At 36.2% G+C, this 22,964-nt stretch overlaps 1 protein-coding gene and 1 pseudogene across 7 annotated transcripts in view; both read left to right on the top strand.

Moving 5' to 3' along the window:
• Positions 1-22,964, top strand: part of CNOT4 (CCR4-NOT transcription complex subunit 4) — a 136,928-nt gene that overhangs the window by 78,152 nt on the left and 35,812 nt on the right. For 4 of the 7 annotated variants that reach the window (XM_072777335.1, XM_072777332.1, XM_072777333.1 and 1 more), the window contains 3 exons: positions 240-341; positions 1,056-1,181; positions 4,120-4,253. In XM_072777335.1, coding sequence (XP_072633436.1) covers positions 240-341; positions 1,056-1,181; positions 4,120-4,253 — 362 coding nt within the window. The remainder of the gene's footprint in view (positions 1-239; positions 342-1,055; positions 1,182-4,119; positions 4,254-22,964) is intronic. The other 3 variants (XM_072777336.1, XM_072777334.1, XM_072777338.1) reach the window with 1 other exon arrangement.
• LOC140605370 (signal transducer and activator of transcription 2 pseudogene) lies at positions 9,615-19,837 on the top strand (annotated as a pseudogene).

Raw genomic sequence — 22,964 nt, 5'->3', positions numbered from 1 at the left:
GTGATACTTTATCTGCATGTATTTTAGTCTACTTAAAATCAGATAAAATTCAATAATTATGATTGTTTTAAGAAGAGCTAGTATATGGTTTAATCAAAACTACTAGTATTTCTAATTATTATCATTGATGGTAGTAGTAGTAGTAAAGGCCTTTAGAATTCCCTAGGCAGGGTGCAAAGGAATGGTTTTTAATTTTTTTTTTTTAATTTGAAACTAGTAACCGTGTGTTTTCACTTTAGGGTCCAAGTGCCAGTGCTTACGTAACCTACATCCGGTCAGAAGATGCTCTCAGAGCCATACAGTGTGTCAACAACGTGGTAGTAGATGGCAGAACACTTAAGGTAATATGGTCCTCTTGATTTTCTTTAAGGGGGACGAGAGAAAAGGTGGTAAATAGGGGAGAGCCTACCATTTACATATCACATTTAGAGGGAGTATATTTGAAGATTTGCTTCTTAAGCATCTGTACTAACTAACTTATCAGAGCTGATTTGTTTATTGACAGCTTATGTAGGTAGGAATAAACACATTCATTATTAGGTGATCATCTTTAAAAATATCCTGTATTTACACACAATCTTATTTTGTGAAAATAGGACCTGGTATTCTTATCAAAAATAGATAATGATTCTGCTTTGTCATTCTTCAAGATTTGGCCATTGATCAATTCAGGTTTAAGTAAAGGGTTACATTAAGCCATCCTTTATACAGATGGAAAAAGGATGGCATAAATAGAAAAAAGAATTTGTTTTCTTGGGTGCCTAAGTTTTGTAACATGGAATGGATTTTGTACATGTCTTCTGATCTCTAGGGATGATGATTTGGGTACTCAAGTTCTGGAAACCCTAACTGAAGTGTTTTCTTTAGTTCTTCGAAAAGGAGCATCATATTAGTAATTCCTGCTAGTAATAGTTTAGTTCTCTAGTATTGAGAAGCATACTTCTTTGATCATGTCTGTGCCTCATTTGAGGTGAAGTGAAAACACCAAACAAGGAAATTCTTACTGTCAATTCACATTTTGGGTCCTTTTTTCCCCTTCCCTACTCTTTCTGCAGGCATCTCTAGGTACAACAAAATACTGCAGTTACTTCTTAAAGAATATGCAGTGCCCAAAGCCTGACTGCATGTATCTACATGAATTGGGGGATGAGGCGGCCAGCTTCACAAAAGAGGAAATGCAGGTAGTAAATTAATGTGAATTACAAACTTCGCAGGAAAGGGAGTATCTTTCTCTATAAGTTAAAATTGTAAAAGCAAAAACTAGGGATTTAATTTTTTAAAATTATTATTAAAGTAGCATCTTCCATACAGTGTTCCATGGAATGTCTGTTCTACAGAATCTTGTTATAATGAAACTGGGTCTGTAGTCCATCAAGTTTGGAATGCTAGATTAATGAAGATAAATAGATTTCTTTCCTGCAGGACTTCTCAGAGTCTTTAATATACTGATACCTATCCAAGAAAGGAATTTACAATCAGAACCAAGGAAAGCATTTTAGTAAATGCTACTTTAGGGGGAATATAAACAAAATGAAAGCAAAGTGGGTTACTGTAATTATAAAGTTTTTTCCTTCCTAATTTCCACTCTTTACAGAACATGCTAGAAAAGAACAACCTATCAAATGTTGCTGATAACCTAACATTTTTATAAAATGATTCTCCCCATGAAAGTGTATACTGAGTCAGTGTCCTGTGAAGGGAGAATTGAAGGTTTATTATCCTATGTTGTTTTTTAGATTTCCTGTTCTCTGGTCTCCTTTCAATTTATAGTATTATAAACATATCTTTATAAGTAAAAATGTTGACCTTATGTATATTAAATAAGGATTATACCAAAGCACAATGCTGCACTTCTCTCTTATAGATGAGGATGTCAGATTGTTGCTATGGACTTTTGCAGGAATACTTCTCATTTAGAAGTGGGGGGAGCATTGAATGCCATCTTGGGCTCTGTAGGTCAACCTAGAGAAAGTCTAATAGGGTCTCTGTGAAGAGCACATTGTTAAAATGAAATATTACCCTTTTTTGACTTGGAGCTACTACAGATTTAAGTCTCATTATAATCAATTCATTGGAATTTCTTGATCGTATTTCTTTATGATCCAAAAACTGTGTTAAAATAAGGTCTCTATGACATTTAATGGGGACAAATGCCTTACTTTTTATCTAATAAGTGCTTCTTGAATTTTTTTCATTTTTTGGGTGAAACATTCTTGGATAGAATCTAAGGTGGAACCATTCCAATATAAATTTTGACAAGTAGAGAATATGTACCACTCATGCTATATTATATTGAAAATTTCTCTCAAAGAATGTCTAAACCCTAGTTTATCTCATTTTTGAGTGTTATTGAATTGTAAACAAAAATGGACAGACAGTCCTATGGAACTAACTTGTAATGGGATTTAACCTTTGTGGACTGCCCCTGTAAAATGATTTGAGTATTAGTTTTAGCTCTTAGTTACTAATGAAAGCCACAATGTCTCCTGAAGTATTGATTGTAGAAAAAAATTTCAAGGCTTTTCGTATTTTAAAGGTGTAAATCCACATCTAACTGTATTTTTCTTAATAATTCAGAATTCATATTGTTATGATAAATTCATCTGCTCTTCTTTATGTGAGTTTAAGATTATTTTGAAAGGAAGTTTCTTTATTAAGATAGTTCCTCTACATAGAAAGGAAATTTAAACAGATTATATCACGGCAAAAGTCAGAAGATCTTTCTTTATTGTTGCATGATTCAGAATTTAGTACCGTATGAAATATTTATAGATCCATTTGAAACAGCAGGAGCCCTCTCAGAACAGGGCATGATGCATTCATTGTTGAGTGTAAGGATGCAGTCATCTTTGCTTAAATGATGTTGCCCTTGCTTGTTTTTATTGTTTTGTTTTTGTTTTGATCTGTCCTGTTCTTGGTTTGGTTTTCCCATAACATCTAGTTAGAACACACTTCTAAAAACAGAACACACTTCTATTAAACAGTCCTGAAGGTAAGTAAAAATGTCATTTCAGTTATGATATACATGCAGATAGTAAAATGTTATTCAAAGGAATTTCACTGTAATTTATTTTTGTGTGTGACTAATTTCCAGAGGCAGTTTTTGCCTCATTTCTTCCATAATGTTTGTAACATTGCCTTCTGATACACACCTACCAGCTACAGTAAATACAGATATCTTTTTGTTGTGTATAGAGCAGTGATGTGCAGATTTTTTTCTGTAAAGGGTCAGTTAGTAAATATTTTAGGCTTTCTGGCCTCTAGTAAATACTCAATTTTTCTGTTGGACCAGAGACCAGCCATAGGCAGCTAGTAAATGAATGAGCATGACTGTTTCAACAAAACTTTATTTATAAAAACAAAGGGGTCGGGGATGGGGCAGGGCGCCTGGGTGGCTCAGTCAGTTATGCGTCTGCCTTCAGCTTGGGTCATGATTCCTGGGTCCTGAGATCAAGCCTCACATTGGACTCCCTGCTCAGTGGGGAGCCTGCTTCTCCCTCTCCTGCTCCCCCTTCTTGTGTTCTCTCTCTCTGTGAAATAAATAAATGAAATCTTAAAAACAAAGGAGCTAGCTATAAACTGCCAGCCCCTTGTCTAGAGTTTAAAATACATTAATTTTTATCTGAAAACAAAATAATGGGATTTTTACTTATTGTCAAGATAATGAAAAATGTAGTAAAACTCATAATCTGTGTACTATTTACAATGTGTTCATCTCTTTTAAAAAAAGAAATTAGTTATTTTCGGTGATCTTCAGAATTCTGTAATGGCCGATTAGAAGACTTCATTCTTACATGAAAGATGGGGAAATAGGTTTAAAAGGGCCTCTAGTGTTTTGAGCTGGCAAAAAAGTTGTCTGTTAAAAAAAAGTCTGTTAATTTGGTTTTCTGCACAATAAATGGTTGATGAAATCCTTAATTAATGGTGTATATATCATAGATTTGTTGGAAGGACTTTAATTGGTCTAGCAATTCTGTGACATCATCCTCACAGGGTTCTCAAATGCCATGAAAAACCCATATATGCTTTATTTAGGGTATCTTATAATTCGGAAAGTAAGTCATTTTATACCAGCCACTCTGTGAACCCCACTGCAGTTTTAATTTCTTCTTCCATTAGGCGGGTAAGCACCAAGAATATGAACAGAAACTACTTCAAGAATTATATAAATTAAACCCTAATTTTCTTCAACTATCTACGGGTTCAGTTGATAAGAATAAGAACAAAGTGACACCACTGCAGAGGTATGATACGTAAGTACCGATACTAGTATAATCAGACACCTTACTTACCTTTATGTCTGTTGATCCTCTCTTTCCATTCTACATCTTCTTCAGGCAGAATTCTTCTTGACAATATCTATCATGTGTGCAGAACTATTGCATTATATAGGAAATATTGAGTCACAGTTTCTGGGTTTGAATGTTTGCTGCCTGCCGCTCCCTGGTAATACTTCAGATGAGCCTCTTGATGGCTCCCCCTTTGCATTGATTTGCAGACTGCCCTGGACCCTGGGAACACCCTCCTTGAGAAAAAGGAAATTAAGGGATGTTGGTTATTGAAAGGTTCTTATTACCTAATTAAGGATTTGAATCCCCCTTTTTATAATGAGAGGGAAAAAACTGTGAAAGGGGGAGTGGGAATTACCTGAAGCATTGTATGTTGAGGACGCAAATATTTGTGGTTTTCTAGTTGCAGGAGTCATTAACATCTTATATCCTCTGCATGAGGAGGATTCAGAATCTTACAAAACAACTTATTTTTGTGTAGATCTGTATTATGTCAATGTTTAAATAAATTTATAGTCTTAGGTACTGAGTCTTATTCTGATATGGTGATCATCACATTTCGGGTTATATTTGGTTATGGCCTGTTGGAAAATGGTATGATTAATAAAAACAATAATGGGGGTGGGTGTATTCTATCCTGAATGTTCCTTAAGTTTGTTGTGTTAGGATCTTGTACATTTTTTTAATTTGGTAAGTTTAATTTTTATAAAATGAATTCATTTAAAGTAAATAGCTGTAATTCATTTAGATATGTTGATTTTCTTTTTTAAAAAATTTACTCCAAAGTTAAATTTGTTTAAGTGATATTCTAAATGTCTGGTTGTTACTTGTGAAAGTCTAGCGTCTATGGCACTAAAGTAATATAAGGGCCATTTTTCAAATATAGTTAAGAATAACTACATGTGTTATTGTCAGGTCAGTTTCTTCAACTACCTATTCCTTAAATCTTGAAGTCTTTGTTAAGTTTATTCATTTTGATGGTAAAGATGATTTAAAAGGCTATTCAAATTTGTTTATATATACACACACATATATGCATGTGTACAAATATGTGTATTATAAATATATATATATATAAAAGGCCACAGAGCAAAACAAAATTACTGTATAGTAAACTATGTAAAATTTGTTGATAAATCAAAGCTAAGAATTAAAGATAAGTCCAGAAGAAATCTTTTTGGGATGAGAAGCTTTGACCCTTTCCATTGATCTTTCTGTACCTACTCCTTTCTACTCCTGTATGTTTGTCTTATTAAGAACCATATTCTATTACTTACCTCATTGGTTGCTAAATCAGTAGTGCTTCACATAAAAATGGGGTTCTTGTAGTAAAAATTTATTTCAGATGCTTTTAACATTTATATACATCTCTGTTTTCATTAAAAATTTCATTCTAATTATAATCAATTCTGGGGTCATAGCCCCTAGAGAATTCAGATCAGATATTTAAAATTTAGATGATTTCTTTGAGATAATGTTTTTTATTTCTCATATGTTAAAGTAATATGTTTCTACCTAAGGAAATTTGAAAATACAAAAACATACAGAAGAAAGACCAGATATTTAAAATTTAGATGATTTCTTTGAGATAATATTTTTTATTTCTCATATATTAAAGTAATATGTTTCTACCTAAGGAAATTTGAAAATACAAAAACATACAGAAGAAAGTAAATATTGTATGTGATCTCAATAACCAAGACCTTTTTACTGACAATGATTTGATATATTTTCTGCAGTGTGTATTTCTTTGTAGTCCTTTTCCTTCTTGTTAATGTGTATATAGACAAAATACATTGGTTTGTTATATTTTAAAACTTAATACTCATTATTATGAATATATTTTCCTTTGTCATGAAATCATATAATTTTTTATGGCTGCATGGTATTTCGTGATACATGAGCATTTGAAATTTATTAAACCAACATCCTGCCAGTGTATATTATTTTTATTTTGGTGCTCTTATGTATGACACTGTGATGAACGTTTTTTCATATAAACATTTTGGCTATAGCTTTGATGCTCTTTGAAGTAGGACTGCTCAGTCAAATATTATGGGTACCTAGTTCCTTGAATACTTTTTTCTGCACATTTGCCAATTTGATTTCAAAAGCTGTCTTATTTTATTTTGTATTTAATAGAGTGAATGAACTTCTTAGAGATTGTGAATTCATGTTTGTTTGTTTTATTGATGTATTTAAGTGTTATATGTGCATTATACAGAACTGACTTTCCCCAATTAGTTGACTGGTCTATTTCTGTTTCAAAATACTTGAATTTATCAATCAGTTTTGGAAGAATTTCTCTTCTGCAATATAGCATTGTGTGTTCTCAGCCATTAGCATGTTATAGCTCTCTAAGTCTTTTGTGTCTCTCAGGAAGAATTTTTTGGTGTTTTTCCTGTTTTATTGTATTGCACCTCCCACCACCACCTACCTCTTCCTACTTGAGAATTCTGAGGGTTAAAATTAAAAGACCAGTGTTAGAAAGTGGTGCTCTTAGGCATCCTTGTCTCATTCTTTATAGGGCTATCTCCCTATTTTATAAGGCTATCTCTAGTGTTTTATTCATTTGTAAGTGTGATTTTGATGATTTATTTGAGATAAGTATTTTTAATCACAATATGAAAGTACCATGTTATTGTTAATATGTAGTTTTATTCCTTAGGTGAAAAGTGAAAATTGAAATTTACCAAGTGTCCTTTTGGCATTTATAACAAGTATTTAGTTTATCCTTATTTTTTTGTGATGAGTTACTATTAGATTTACTAATATATTATTGACTTTGCCTTCATATAAAGTACAGTTAGAACACCTTTATAACTGTTGCTGTAGCAGGAGGGGACTGTCCTGGATGCCATGGAGTAAAAGGAAGAGAAACTGTACTCGTTTAATGACTGCCCAACACCAGTGTTACTGAACCTCAGCCAAGACCAGAATAAATTTTGACACGGTTACCTGTGCTTTGCATAACTACATGATAGAGGAAGGTTTCTTTGGGGATGGAGAAGGGTTATTTTTGTTTAATGCAGGTCCCCCAAATTTAAGGATAAGTGATGGCTCAAGGTGGAGAGAATTCTTATTTTGGCCAACTCCTATAGCTTGTTTTCTTTCCATGCCAGCCCCTGCAAAAGATTGAATTTACCTGATTGTCAATATTACTCAAGGTCTGCTTTGGTCTCCATTTCCACTTTGTCATTATACAGAGTATAGTGGTTGGGATGAATTTGTAGGTAAATTTTCTTCTCACAGGGAAGACTTTTCAAGTTAGAAAGATGAACAGTATAGTATGGCTCTTTTTTCATGGTCCTACCCAAGAGAGACGTTTTTCTTATTCAAGATAAGCTTTCTAGGGGAGAAAGAAAAAGAACAGTTTCTTTCTGTCTCGTTTTGATATTTATATGTAGTGAATAGTAGCTTTAACAAAAATTGCAGGAAAACAAAACCTGGAACCTTATCAACTGACACTAAACCTAAAATGTAGCTTCCTCTTTTTCTAATTAAGCCAGAATACAAATATTAAGAATATCATACATAGCTATTGAATCTTCACTGAACATGGTCCTGAAACACATATATAGTTGAAGTTTCTGTTGTATGTCTTACTCCTGTTTCATTTAAATGAACAGTAAATTATAAAAGGGTATGTGTCAGCGCTCCAATTATGATGCATTCCAGAGTATATTAGTCAGATGGAGTATAGACGTGCTACTTTTCTATATTAATCAGTTACTTTGAGATGATGAATACAAATGATGAGAATGGGGAATAAGGAAGCCATGCAGTAGTGATGCTTAAAGACTTGGTCTTTTAAGTATGGGGCTTTGAAATACCTTCATTTAGATTGTGACATTGTGTCCCAACTGAAAACTGCGAAAGGAATAGTAACTACATAGACTGCCGTGCCCAGGGACAGTAAGTAGGCCTACATAAAGAATTTGGAGAGCAGATTATTGGGTATATAGATCACTCAAGGTAAGTAGTTATGATTTAATATTGTGGCTTAGACAAGCCACCATTGAAGGAGTGGGGATGTTCACCTTCAGACTTAGGTAAGAAGAGGGTTGGTGTCTTTGTGTCCTTTCAGTTTCAGTTGTCCTGTGTGGTAGATACCATTGTTACCTTACTACTGGCAGGGAAAACTGGGACTGGCAAATCTGAGTTTAAATAATTCACAGATAAGTGATAGACTAGATCCTGACCAAAGTTGCTGCCACTTTTAAGCCCAGGCTCATTCTCCCACTCTGCCACTGCTCAGTCTAGAAGAGGTAAAACTCTTAAAGGAGACTGACATGAATCAAAAACTCTAACGTGAGTCAAACTAATTGACTTAAAGGAGATTATGTCACAATTAATGCATAATTTGACCGTGAAGATCTCACATTTGTAAGACTTATTATCTCAGGATAAATTGGATATACTGTACATTCAAGGAATTAATGGTGTTTAAAGCAAAAGGTTTCGTAAACCACAGTTTGGTGGCAGTAGAGGATAAGCTCTAAAGAAATGGTGAAAGGAAAATGACTATAGGACTTTGTCAGTTTTTATTACATCAAAAGAAAATGCATGTCGTTTTCAAAACATGACTATCTTTATTAAAAATCAAATCAGACTGCAGGCATAATCAGAGTCCTTATTTGTTCAGTTTAATGGGAGCGGTCACTGCGTGAATTTTGTTCTCCTACCCTGACATCATAGGTACAATTTAGAAAAGGTGTGGTCCAGAGACTCTTGAAAATAATCTAAGGTAGAGCTTGTTAAATCACGAATAGGCTTCAGTACATCTGTGAACTCTTCTGAAATTTTATTAAATTTTGTGTGCATGTATACATTTTTCTGGATAGAGGACCCACTGGTGTGTGCTGATACTTAGGTGATTTCAGCAGTTATTCTCAAACTATGGACAAGGGCCATGAGAGGTCGCCTACATTTTTTTTTTTTTTTTTTTTGTAAAATGGATCCTCAGAAAGGCATTCCTTCTTTTATAATAGTTAATGATTTGCAATTCTCTACCTTTTGTTTTTGTTTTTGTTTTGCATGAAACTCAGGGCTACTTACTCGTAAACTAAGTAGATGAATTAGTTAGATTTGCTAAAATTGAATATATTAAAATTAGGGAGCTATAAGATTTTTCTGACCTTTGTTCTCATGGTCTTTTTTCTTATTTCTTTTAAGAATTTTTATTCCCAGTGTGTATTTGGAAATATAAAGTTACTGCACTTGTAGACATACATACTGGAAAACTAGTAAGTGAATTCTGGTGTCTTGTTCCACCTGAGTAGAATATTTTCAAAAAAGAAAGCCACTGGTATTTTTTTCCAGAGGATGGCGTGTAATGAGTGTGGGGGGATGGATAAAGTGCCCTTATTTCTTAGAAGACACCTCAAATAAGCAATGATATGTTTAAATTCAACTTAAGGATACAGTATCTTTTAAAACATCAACCTTTATTACTGTGATACAAAATTAAAATGAATAGATGGAGACAGATTTACTTGCTGTTTTTGAAAGCTGGCCACAGCCTATATATTTAGGATGGTGGATGTTTATCTTTCAACTTTAATATTAAGAATAACTGAATTTTTTTATTACTAGTAATCACAACATTTATTTTCACTCATGAGCAGTAGATCCTAGAGTTACTGAGAAAATTTGAATTAAAAGCATATTTGTCAAACTATAGTCAGTCCAGATTATTGACCCATTTTTTTCTTAGCATGTTAATAGCACATTGTGCCATATATTTTAGTACTAAAGTAATACTTGAAATGTTCATCTATATTTGAGGCCTATATCAAATAAACTCTGTAAAGGTAAGCTATCTGTCTGTAACGTAAATTTGTCCTTTGCAGTAGCAAATGTTTATCTCAGTTATTTAAGACAGGCAAGCATGAAAAACTAAAATGAGGTCTTCTAAATGAATATGGAATATTTAATTTAGGAGCAATGTGCATATGTCTTTGTATATATAGTAGCATGACAGTGAAATTTGGAAATGTCCATTATGTTATACCTTCTTTCCGAAATGCAACCATAATTAGCACAATCGGAGACTTTGTCTTTTCAATGTGATGAACATGAGAAGTAGACCTTCCCAGTATTTTTTCTGTCGCACTCCCAATCTGGAAAATGGTCTTTTCTTTGATCCTTCTTCTATGTAACTACTTATCTTATGTTGCAAATTTTAAAAAGTCACCAAGAGACTATTTTCAGGAATTTGATTGGCATCACTACCAAGTAGAAAGGAAGTCAAATTCCAGCAATGTCTTTGGGGCAAGTTAGAAGTGTAACTGTGTCAAACTGCCTACTTGCAAATAGTTGTGAATTGTGGTTTCTTTATCTGTAAAACTATTTGAATTTGATATTAATGATTCTTTCTAGCTCTAAAATCTAGTAACAGTACTCTTCTTTGATTCCTCTAGTGTAGTTATCATCAGATACCAAATGTTGCAGTTTAGATGAAATGAATCAGCATCTCCAGAAACAGATTCTGGATATATACTCTATATTTCAAAATAATAAATATACACATACATATTTTTTTAAGCACCCATAGCACTGGATTCCAACCTTTGAGTTAGTTAAAAATCTTTACTCCTGAGAAATCTATAATCTCACCATACATTTCTGAACTATTAAGGACTGGAACTTAAAAAAAAAAAAACCTCAGATTATTTATATGAAGATGTTACATGTTTACAAATTTTCATTTGCCAACATTTACACACACAGCATTGCCTTCTGGAAAGATCTTCATTGTGTTAGGAGACTCACTTTATAGAACTGCTTAGTTCCTCTTGAATCCAGTGCTTCTCAGTCAGTTGTGTGGTATTTATAGATTTGCGGTGTTTTGATCTCTCTTTCTCTCCAGCATTATTACTGGGCAATGGTGATTCCAAGGCTTACATGCCATTCCTTCAGTTCTTGGACCAAATGAATTCAGTATGCCTGCTGCTGCAGCCAGGACGCTAAGCACTTGTTGCTACAGCAGAACTTGTGAGAATTCTATTGGGACAGTCAGGCCTTTCCTCAAGGCCCTACCCAGTTGGCTGAAATGATGTTTAATCTCTTTAATTCTGATTCAGGCTTAGAGGGCTCAGTCGGAGCAAGGAAAGGCAGACCTCAAAGCACCTGTGGAGAGCCAGCAGCAGGAGACTGAATCCTGGAACCTGGAATTAAGGGCTAAGTTGGACAAGCTGATGAAATCCATCAGCCAAATGAAAGACCACAAAAGTGTCTTCTGTTTCTGATAGAATATCAGCCCCAGTGAGGATGTCCTCTTTAGATCCCATCAGACCAGACATTAGCAGCTTCTGGAGGGAACTCCGTGAATTGGACAAAAGGAAAAAGGAGGTGTTGGATACCTTTAAAGCACCGTCAAGCCAATTACCTGCCCTACTCAAGCTACAGCCAGAGTTAGAGGAAAGTCCAGCAGTGAAATGCCTGCATTGGAGCCCATTTGGACCACAGATGGAACAGCTGGAGAAGTGTTCATGGCTGGAGCAAAGCTGTTGTTTCACCTGTATTAGCTGCTGGAAGAGCTGAAGGGACTGGGTCACCTGGTTAACTATCAGGATGACTCTGAACAGAGGTGAACCGGCGGAAGGTCCTGTTCACAGAGTTGCTATAGTGTCTGTTTCACAAAGCCTTTGTGGTAGAAACCCAGCTTTGTGTGCCCCAACTCCCCATCAGCCCTTCATCTTCAGGAGTGGGAGGAAGTTTAGTATCCTCCACGGCTGCTGATGGGATTCCAGGAAGGTAGTGGGTCACTGACTACAGGAGTTCCCATTGATGGGAATCCTCCTCATTACAAGGTCTCCAGGAGTTCAACATTTTTACTTCAAACCAGAAAACTTTGGCCCCTGAGAAGGGGAAGAGTAAGAGTTTAATGTGTTATTTTGGCTACTCGACTCTTGTGGAGCAACATTCAGTTGGTTCCAGAAAGGGCAGCAGTAGGGGCTGCTGAGGGAGACAGAGGAACTGCATACTACCAGCTTTACGGTTGGATATACCTACCAGGGCCTGAAGCAGGAGCTAAAAACAGATACATTTGTGTGATTATTTGTAACAGAAACCTACTCATATGCTTGGGCCATGGTTCTCTGGTTCAGTCTGCTCAGCTCAAATCCTCAAAATCAGCAGTTCTTTTCCAGCCCCTTGCCCAAAGCCCTCCTGGCGCTTGCTGGGCCCTGCTCTCATTTGGCAGTTCCCTTGTACTGCCCGAGACCATCTCCTGGAGCAGCTGAGCATGCTGAGGGACAAGCTGTTTGGGCAGAACTAGAGGATTGAGGGTACGTTGTTGTCCTGGGCTGACTTTATTAAGCAGGAGAGCCCCCCTGCGCCCCCCATGCAAGTTACTGTTCTGGACATGGTTGTACAAAACCCTGAACTGGTACATGACCTCCTGAAGAATCTGGAATGATGGCCACATCGTGGGCTCTCTGAGCTAGAGCCAGGACCACTAGCTGCCGAAGAAGACGACCCATGTCTGGTACCTTTCTACTACATTTCAGTGAAACATTGGAAAGGGACATTACCTGCTCCAGGGTGGAATATCAGGAGAGTGATAAGGTCATCTACTCTGGCCACCCAAGAGCAGAGAGGTACTGTAGTCACTCCCGCTGACCCAACTCATCCAGCACTACCAACTGCTTAATGAGGGAGAGCGTACTGAGAATATGCTATACTTCCTTTACCCCTAAATCCCCTGGAATGAGACTTTTGAGTCCTACCACCAGGATAAAGTAGACAGGTGGATGAGCTGCAAAACCACTGGAGCTTAACCTGAAGCTAGAATTGGATTCATCTAAAGCTAGAGCCCAGGATAGCATGAGGACCAGAGCTAGGCCTGGAGTTAGAGGTAGGACTGGATCTGGGGCCAGCACTGGACCCCACACTAGGCATGGTGGCACAAAGAATGCCACAGCCAAACCTGGGCCCAGAACTGAAGCTGGAGCCTATTCCAGAGCCATTCCCAGGGAACCCCAGGAGACAACTACCATTGCTCTAGGATATACTTCTAGTATAAAGACGCAAACGAAAGTGGGGCCCCTGTGCATTTTGGTGTTTCCTGTCTGGTTATGTTAGAGGAGTAGATCTGTTCAGAAAGGCATCTTTCTGAACAGAAGTGGCTAATAAACTTTGTGCTGACCTAGGGGAAAAAAAAAACTAAGGAAAACCTGTAGACTTTTTGTTTGCTTGTTTTTAAATTAAAAAAGCCCTGTGCAGTTTATCTTACTGTACCTAGTCTTTCATCTGATATTATGAGGACTTTGCAGTTCTTGACCAGAGAATAGTACATTTCATGGAACAGATGTCTGTCTTCCCTATTAAATGTGGTATTTATTAAAAGTTTATTTTCTTTCCTAACCTTCTTGGCGTGATAATGGGTTGGTGGATTTTGAATGTAAAACAAGTATTTAATACGACTATAGCTTAAGGAAACACAGCTTGATGAGGAAGGAAGTTCAATACCCAGTGCTAGGGAAGTTGTGAGAACTCTTAACTTCCTAGTGGTAGCCTTGGGATAACTGTTACCTGTCCAGTTAGTAGAGATCCAAGGAATTCACATTTATTGCAATTGGAGTTTGTAAATATATTTTTTCTTTCTCTTGAGCTTGCACATACATTTGCAGGGATTCTCCCCTCTGTATTTTCTTCTTTTGCACTGATCAGGCTACACTTACAATGGCAGGTTTAACTATAATTGACTTTTTGCAGCCCACATAGGAAATAAAAACAAATTTTAGTTGTATCTTTATTCTTAAAGTTTTTCCTTTATTTCGTGAATAGTTAATTTTAAGATAAGTTGAAAAATACGTTAAAAACTGAGTGGAACATAAAACAATAAAAAAAAATTAAAAAAAAAAAAACGTAGTGGAACATAACCTTGCCCCAATCCTGGTTTTCTTTTTTAGTAGCTCTTTGGTTTCATGACACTGATCTAGAAATTTTTAAGCATCTTTGGTAAATCTTTCTGAGGTAACGCATCAAGTGCTATGTATCATTAGTTATGAAACTGCGTTTGGCAAGATGGACTAGATGATATGTTCTAATTAGTTGTAATCCAGAAACATTACCAAGATTTATTCTGAATGCAGTATTTTCATATATTGCCCTTGATGTTAGCAAGACTAACCTCACCTATATTGAAAATTATTCTTTAGTGCTCTTTAATGGTGGTGGCTGAGAACCTGAACTGAGATAAAGATACTGCAGTTCTCCTCTTATAATGTCTTGCTTTCATCCTTTTGTTTCCATTATTTCTGTTTCCTCCACTTCTAGGTCTTTATTGTCATAAGAGTAGTGTGAGTTTGGGGCCGATGGTGGAGTAGGAGTAGGTAGCACCAGGAATCCGTCTCCCCACCTGGACAGCTACTGAACTGGCAGCCTCTGTCTGATGTAACTAATTTGGAACTCTGAAATCTGTTGAAGGCTTATAAATTCTCTGGAAAGACTTGGGTGGATTTTGGTCAATTTCAGCTTTTAGGTGGTAGCAGCTTATCTATCCTCTGCCCCCAAGCCACGTGGCAGGCAGCTGTGCACATACTCCTGGAGCAGCTTGCACATAGCTGACAGGAGCCACGGTAGGCGAAAAGACCCTATCTTTCATATATTGAGGATATTTGCTCTAATTGCTGATTACTGCTTTTGATCACAGAGGTGCACACAAAAGAGCAGGCAGCCGTTGTTGCCAGGATTCTTTCCCCTCTTTTCCCCATTCAGCTTTTCTTTTTTCTCCTTTTGGGTGCTGGATATTAAAGACGAGGACATTCAAAAACAGCTGCATATATGAGGAAACTTAGTGTCTGTGCATAGCCGAAGAAAAGCTCAGAAGACACCTGAGAAGATGTTAAATTTATACCTAGGGCTGATCTTTGGCACAGAGACAGCTTGCAAAATAAAATAACAACAACAAAAAAGCAAACAGTGAAGAAGGGGGCAAATCCAGTTTCTAGAGGTACTACATTACTAGACTCAAATGGCCAGTGTTCAGGAAAAAAATCATAGTGTAGGGGCACCTGGGTGGCTTAGTGGTTCAGTGTCTGCCTTTGGCTCAGGTCGTGACCCCGGGGTCCTGGGATTAAGTCCCACTACAGGATCCCCACAAGAGCCTGCTGCTCCCTCTGCCTATGACTCTGCCTCTCTCTCTTTGTGTCTCTCATGAATAAAATCTTCAAAAAAACAAAACAAAACAAAACAAAACCATAGTGCATATAAAAGAAACAATATGGCCCATTCAAAAGAAAAGAATGATCAACAGAAACTGTCCCTGAAAAAGACCCAATGGCAGGTATATTAGACAAAGACTTTTAAAACAACTCTCTTAAAGATTGCTAAAGAACTAAAGGAAGATGTGGAGAAAGTAAGAAAAAAAATGTATGAACAAAAGGAATCATTGATAAAGTAGGAAGCCAAAAAGAAATTCTGGATCTGAAAAGTACAGTAACTTAAAAATTCACTGGAGGATTCAAAGGCAGATTTGATTAGATGGAAGAAAATCTGTGTACTTGAGGAAAAGACCATGGAAATTAATGAGTTTGAGGAACACAAAGAGAAGAGATGGAAGAAAAATGAACAGAGCCTAAAGGTGCAGTGGAACACCATCAAGCAGACCAGCAATATGCATGCATTGTCAGATTTCTAGAAGGAGAAGAGAAAGATGCAAAGAGAATATTTGAAAAAAATAATGGCAGAAAGCTTCCCACATTTGATGAGAGAAATGAATATAAACATCCGAGAACCTTGAGGAACTCTAATTTAACTCAAAGAGACAAACATTGAGACACACTATAATCAAATCAAAACTTCATAATAAGAAATAAAGTCAAATCAAAATTTTATTGAACAAACCAAGGACACTGGGATCCCTGGGTGGCTCAGCGGTTTAGCACCTGCCTTGGCCCAGGGCATGATCCTGGAGTTCCAGGGTCAAGTCCTGCATCAGGCTCTTCTGCATGGAACCTGCTTCTCCCTCTGCCTGTGTCTCTGCCTTTCTCTCTGTCTCTCTCTGTCTCTGTCTCTCATGAATAAATAAATAAAATCTTTTAAAAAAAGACACAGAATCTTGAAAACAGCAGATGTGAATCATCATATACAAGGAATCCTCAGTAAAGATTATGGGTATATTTCTCATGAGAAATTTTGGAGGCCAATAGACAGTGGTCTGATATGTTCTGAGTGCTAAGAGACAAAACTGTCAACCAAGAATTCTCTATCCAGCAAAACTGTCATTAAGTAGTGAGAGAGAAAATAAGACATTCCCAGATTAACAAAAGCTGAGGGAGTTCCTGATCTCTAGACCTGCCATGCAGGAAATGCTCAAGGGAGTCCTGCAAGGTGAAATGAAAGAACACTAGTAAAGGTAGATAAATGGGCAAATATAAAAGCTAGTGTGATTGTAACTATGGCTTGTGACTGTACTTTCTGTTTCCTACGTGATTAAAGAGACCATATTTAAGGTTCGGTATATTAGTGTAAAAGCTAAAAGGAGTTGGGTGTAAAGGAGCAGAGGTTTTGTATGTTATTGAAATTAAGTTGATATAAATTTAGAGTATTATAACAAGGATGTTAAATATAATTTAATATCTGATAATGAGGAAAATAGTTCTAAGGTACACACAAAGGAAATGAGAAAGGAATTTAAGCATTTCACTAGAAAAATATCAGCTAAACACAAAAGAGGACAGGAAGGCAGGAAATTAGGGGAGGGGGGTTTAAGGCATGTAGATAAATGGCATAAAGGGCATAATCACTACTTCCTTATCAGTAACTAAATATAAATGGATTCAACTCTAATCAAAAGACAGTTCGGTAGAATGGATAAATACATAATCTAACTGTAAGAGACCCAAACAGGTTGAAAATGAAAGAATGGGAAAAGAAAATCCCTGAAAATAGTACACAAAAGAGATCATGGGTGGCTGGCTATTCTAATGTCAGAGAAAATAGACTTTACATCAAGAGAGACATTGTATATTAATACACCAAGAAGATAGAACAGTTTAAACATTTATGTACCTAATGACAGACCATCAAAATATATGAAGGAAAAAAATGACAGAATTGAAAGGAGAAATAGTTCTACAATAAAAGTTGAAGACTTCAGTACCCCCACTCACAGTAATGGATATAATAACCACATAGAAGATCAGTAAAGAGAATTTTTTCCCACTACAGCACGTTACCTCTTTATTTTGTGTCATTTCTCACCTCGCATATTTACCTTTTTTTGGGGGGGGGGTGAAAATATTTAAGTTCCACACTCTTAGCAAATTTTAATTATACAACAGAGTATTTAATTATACAACAGAGATCCTCAAGTCCTATGCATTTTATAACTGAAAGTTTATACCCTTTTACCAACCTTTAGCTATTTCTAACCCACCCCACCCCAGCCCCTGGCCACCACTTATCTACTGTGTTTTTTTTTTTAATTTAAATTCAATTAATATAATGCATTATTAGTTTCAGAGGTAGGGGTCAGTGATTGATCAGTCTTATAAAATTCCGTGCTGACTACATCACATGTCTTCCTTAATGCCCATCATCCAGTTACTCCATTCCCCCACCCCCCCACCCCCAGCAACCCTGTTTGTTAACTATGATTAAGAGTCCCTTATGGTTTGTCCCCCTCTCTGATGTCATCAAGTTTTATTTTTTGCTCTTCCCCTGTAATCCTCTTTTGTTTCTTAAATTTCACATATGAATGATATAATTGTCTTTCTCTGATTGACTTATTTCATGTAGCATAATATCCTCTAGTTCTATTCATGTCATTGCAAATGGCAATAGTTCATTTTTTGATGGCAGAGTAGTATTTCAGAGAAATTTTTTTAAAAGATTTTTAAATTAATATATTTTAGAGGGAGCATGTGCATGAGCATACGAGTGGTGGGGAGGGGCAGAGGGAGAGGGAGAAGCTGATTCCATGCTGAGCAGGGAGCCTGATGCAGGGCTCAATCCAGGAACCCTGAGATCATGACCTGAGCTGAAGGCAGATGCCTAACTGACTGAGCCACTCAGGTGCCCTAATAAGGAGAGAATTTGAACAACATAATAACCCAGTTGGATTTGACAGACACATACATAACACTCTCTCCAACAACAGAATACACATCATTCTCAAATGCACCTGGATGTTTTCCAGGATGAGATAATATGTTAGGCCACAAATTAAGTCTCAGATTTAAAAAGATAGATACCATACCAAATACTGTTTCTGACCAAGGTGGTATAACGTTAGAAATCATTAACAAAAGGAAATCAGGAAAATTCAAAAAATTGTGGAGATTAACACTTTTAAACAACTAATGGATTGAAGAAAAATCACAAGGGAAGTTGGAAAATACTTAGAAATGAATGAAAAAGCATCAGAACTTACGTGAAATAACAAAGGTGGTGTGAAGGGGGACCTTTATAGCTATAAATGTCTACATTTAAAACCAAGAACGACCCAAAGTCAACAATGTTACTTTACAACTTAAGGAAATAGAAAGATTTTTTTTGTAAATAACACAAAAAAAAGACCTAAAGCTTGCAGAAGGAAGTAAAGATTAAAGCAGAGAAAGATGAAACAGAATAGAAAAACAGTAGAGAAAACCAGTGAAACTAAAAAAAAAAGTTGGTTCTTTGAGAAGATCAACAAAATTGACAAACCTTTAGTTAGGTGTAGACTATGGAAAAACAGAAAAGGCTCAAATTACTAAAATCAGAAATGAAAGTGGAGATATTACTGCAGATTCTAGAGAAAAAGAATTATAAGAAAGTACCATGAGCAATTGTATGCCAACACCTGGGCTAACCTAGATGACATGGACAAGGCCCTAGAAACATAGAACCTACCAAAAGTGTATTGTGAAGAAATAGGAAATATGAACAGACCTATAATTACTAAAGTGATCAAATCACGAATCAAAAATTTTCCAACAAAGAAAAAAGCCCTGGGCCTAATGGTTTCACTGGTGAGTTCTGCCAGACATTTAAAGAGGAACTAATACTGGTCATTCTTAAACTTTTCCCAAAAATTGGAAGTCATTCTAAAAGGCCAGCATTCCATGAGGCCAGCATTAGGCTGGTTCCAATGCCAAAGACAGTATAAGAACACTACAGACCAATACCTCTCATTTATTCTGATGCAAAAGTCCTCAACAAAATACAATCAAACAAAATCTAGCACAATTAAGAGGGTTATAAACCATGATAAGGTGGGGATATATTCCTGGATTGCAAAGATGGTTTAACATAAAAATATTAGCAATTTAATGTGTCCTATCAACAGAATGTAGGATAGAAATCACATGATACCTCAACTGATGCAGAAAAAGCATTTGACAAAATTCAGCACCTTTTCATGACAAAAACAATTAACCTAGGAAGGAGACTACCTCAACGTGATAAAGACTGTATGTGAAAAATTCACAGTGAACGTCATACTTAGTGGTCAAAGTGAAAGTTTTTCCTGTATGATGAGCAACAAGGCAAATGCCCACTTTTATCACTTCAACACATTATTGGATGTTCCAGCGATAGCAGTCAGCCAAGAAAAAGAAGAGACAGCTAAATAGAAATAGAAAAAGTAAAATTATCTTTTTTTTGTAGATAGTATGTCTTATATGTAGAAAGTTCTAGGAATCCCACTCACAAAATAAAGTTAGAACTAATAAATGAATTCAGTACAGGGTACAAAGTCAACACACAGAAATGAGTTCTAGTTCTGTATGTGAGCATGAACAGTTGAAAAGGAAATTACAAAAACAATTCTATTTACTACATCATCCAGAAAAATAAAATACTTAGGAATTCCTAAGCAAGGAAGCTTAAGATTTATACAAAACTGCAAGGAAACTGCAAAACATTGCTGAGAGAAATTAAAGACCCATAAATGAATGAAAACGCATCCCATATACATGGATTGGAAGACAATATTATTAAAAGGTCACTTTTACCCAAAACTGGAACACATTCAATGCATTACATATCAACATCCCAGTGATTTTTTTTTTTTAAGATTTTTATTTATTCATGAGAGAGACAGAAGCAGAGACTTGGAGAAGCAGGCTCCATTCCAGGAGCTCGGGATCCTGACCTGAGCCAAAGGCAAACACTCAACCACTGAGCCACCCAGGTGTCCCCCCCCCCTTTTTTTTTAAGATCTATTTTCTTACTTTAGAGAGAGAATAAGCAGAAAGGGCAGAGGTTGAGAGAGGGAGAGAATCTCAAGCAGACTCCATGCTGAGCATAGAGCCCAACTTGGGGCTTGATCTGACCACACTGAGGTCATGACCTGAGCTGAAACCAAGAGTTGGCCATTTAACCAACTGCGCCACCCAGGTGCCCCAGTGATGTGATGTATTGTCTGTTTGTTTGTTTCTTGCAGATAGAAAAACCCATCCTAATATTCACATGGAATCTCAGAGGGCCCCAGATGGCCAAAATAATCTTGAAAAAAGAATAGAACTGGAGGACCCACAGTTAGTAATTTTAAAACATAACTGTAAATCTGCAATAATGTAAACAGTGTGGGATTGGCATGAAGACAGATATATATATATAGTCCAGTAGAATAGAAAAGAGAACCCAAAAATAAACTGTCAAATACAAGGTCAAATGATTTTTAACAAGGGTACCAAGACCATTCTGAGGGGGAAAGAACAGTCTTCAACAAATGGTGCTGGGAAAACGGTATCTACATGCAAAAGAATGAAGTTGGACCCTTACCTAACGCCATACTCAAAAATTTAAAATGGAGCAATGACCTAAATATAAGACCTAAAACAATTATTGACCATAAATAAAATGAGAAACTTAGGCAAGCTCAAGAAGATAAGTTTATTCAGGAATAATAGAGGAACTACAGTTTGGAAGAAGCAAACTATAGCATGCTACAGGCAAGTCCATTAAAGGTTTTTGGTAGATTGTATTTATGGGTTGTTCCATTATGGGAATGGAAAGGGGGGAAAGTTCAGTTAGAGTCTGCAGAAGTCAAAAACAGAGGAAACCAGCCTTGAAAATGTTCCATTGCAAACAAAATCATCCCAGTCACCTGAGCAAAGCTCAAGTCATCCCATTTGTGAGATCAATCCAATTTGCATTCGTTACTCTGGCAAAACTTGCCAAGGTCGATATAGTACAACCTCTGATCATCCCCCAATGCAAGAAAGCTTGAACACTATCCACTTTCTGTAAATCAGACATTCACAGGACTCAGTCTTTTAGTCCTTAGGTTTATCATCCCGGGGTACATGTGTGAGATTCTCCATCTTATATTCTCCGGTTCTATTTTAGATTGAAATTCTTTGACACAACAAAACCATTTAAAGAAAATACATGACTAAAGCTTTACAACATTGAATTTGGCAGTGATTTCTTGGATAGGACACCAGAAGCACAGGTAACAAAAGAAAAAATAGACCCTTTGGACTTAATGAAAATTTTAAAATTTTGTGACTCTGAAGACTCTGTCCAGAGTAAAAAGGCAACCCACAGAATGGGAGAAAACATTTGCAAATCATGTATCTGAGAAAGGGTTAATAACCATAATGTATAGAAAACTCCTAAAGCTCAACAACAAAATCAAATATCCCAACTCAAAAATAGGAAAAGGACTGTAATAGACATTTTTGCAAGGAAGATAGATGAATGGTCATTGAACACATGAAAAGATGCTGAACATCACTAATCATTAGGAAAATGCAAATCAAAATTATAATGAGATACTTCCTTGCACCCATTAGTATGGCTACTATCAAAAAAGCAGAAAACAGTATCACAAATTCTACTGAAACTAACACTATACTATATTTTAACTAACTAGACTGTAAATAAAAACTTGAAACATCTAAAGAAGAGAGGGAAAGAAACAGAACCATAAGAAAGAAGCAGAACGCAATAAAGCGTAGGAAGGCATGTGGAAAAATTAGAACCCTTGTGCTCTATAGGTGGGCATAAAAAATGGCATAGCCACTGGGAAAACAGCATGGAGGCTCCTCAAAAATTAAAAACAATTACCATATGATCTATCAGTCCCACTCCTGGGTATATACAGCAAAAAGAATTGAAAGCATATCTTGAAGAGGTATTTGTGCACTTATGTCTGAGCTCACAGTAGCTTAAACATGGAAGCAGTCCAAGTGTCTATGTCCAGGTGTGCATAGACAAGCAAAATGTGATATAAATGCAAAGTAACGTTATTCAGTATTAAAAAGGAAGGAAAAGAACTCTTAAGATTCCACTTACATGAGGTATTTAGAGCAGCCAAAATTATAATGACAGGGAGGGAGGGAGAAAATGGGGAGGTTAGTGGTATAGAATTTTCAGTTTTATAAAATGAAAAGAGATGGGGATAAATGGTAGTAATGGTTGTTGTACAACAATCTGGAATGTATTTAATAGCACTGAACTGTGCACTTATACAAATGGTTAAGCCAGTAGATTTTATATTAAGCCTACCACAATAAAAAAAATTTAGAAAATATTACAAATTCATCTCATCTGTACTGTTTCAGTCTATTGATGGTGCCACCACCAAATTAATCTTTCCAACACTGCTTTGTTTATATCATTTCTATGCTCAACGATTTCTCTTGGTCTCTGATGTCTACCCTTTATCCTTACCTTCCACTGTTGTCAAAATCCTCTGTTAGCTAAACTAATTACTTAACTAATTAATTAACT

Source organism: Canis lupus, chromosome 15 (assembly GCF_048164855.1).
Source record: "Canis lupus baileyi chromosome 15, mCanLup2.hap1, whole genome shotgun sequence".
NCBI classification, from domain to species: domain Eukaryota; kingdom Metazoa; phylum Chordata; class Mammalia; order Carnivora; family Canidae; genus Canis; species Canis lupus.
The sequence above is the reverse complement of the archived record's forward strand: the minus strand, read 5'-3'. Positions and strand labels throughout refer to the sequence as shown.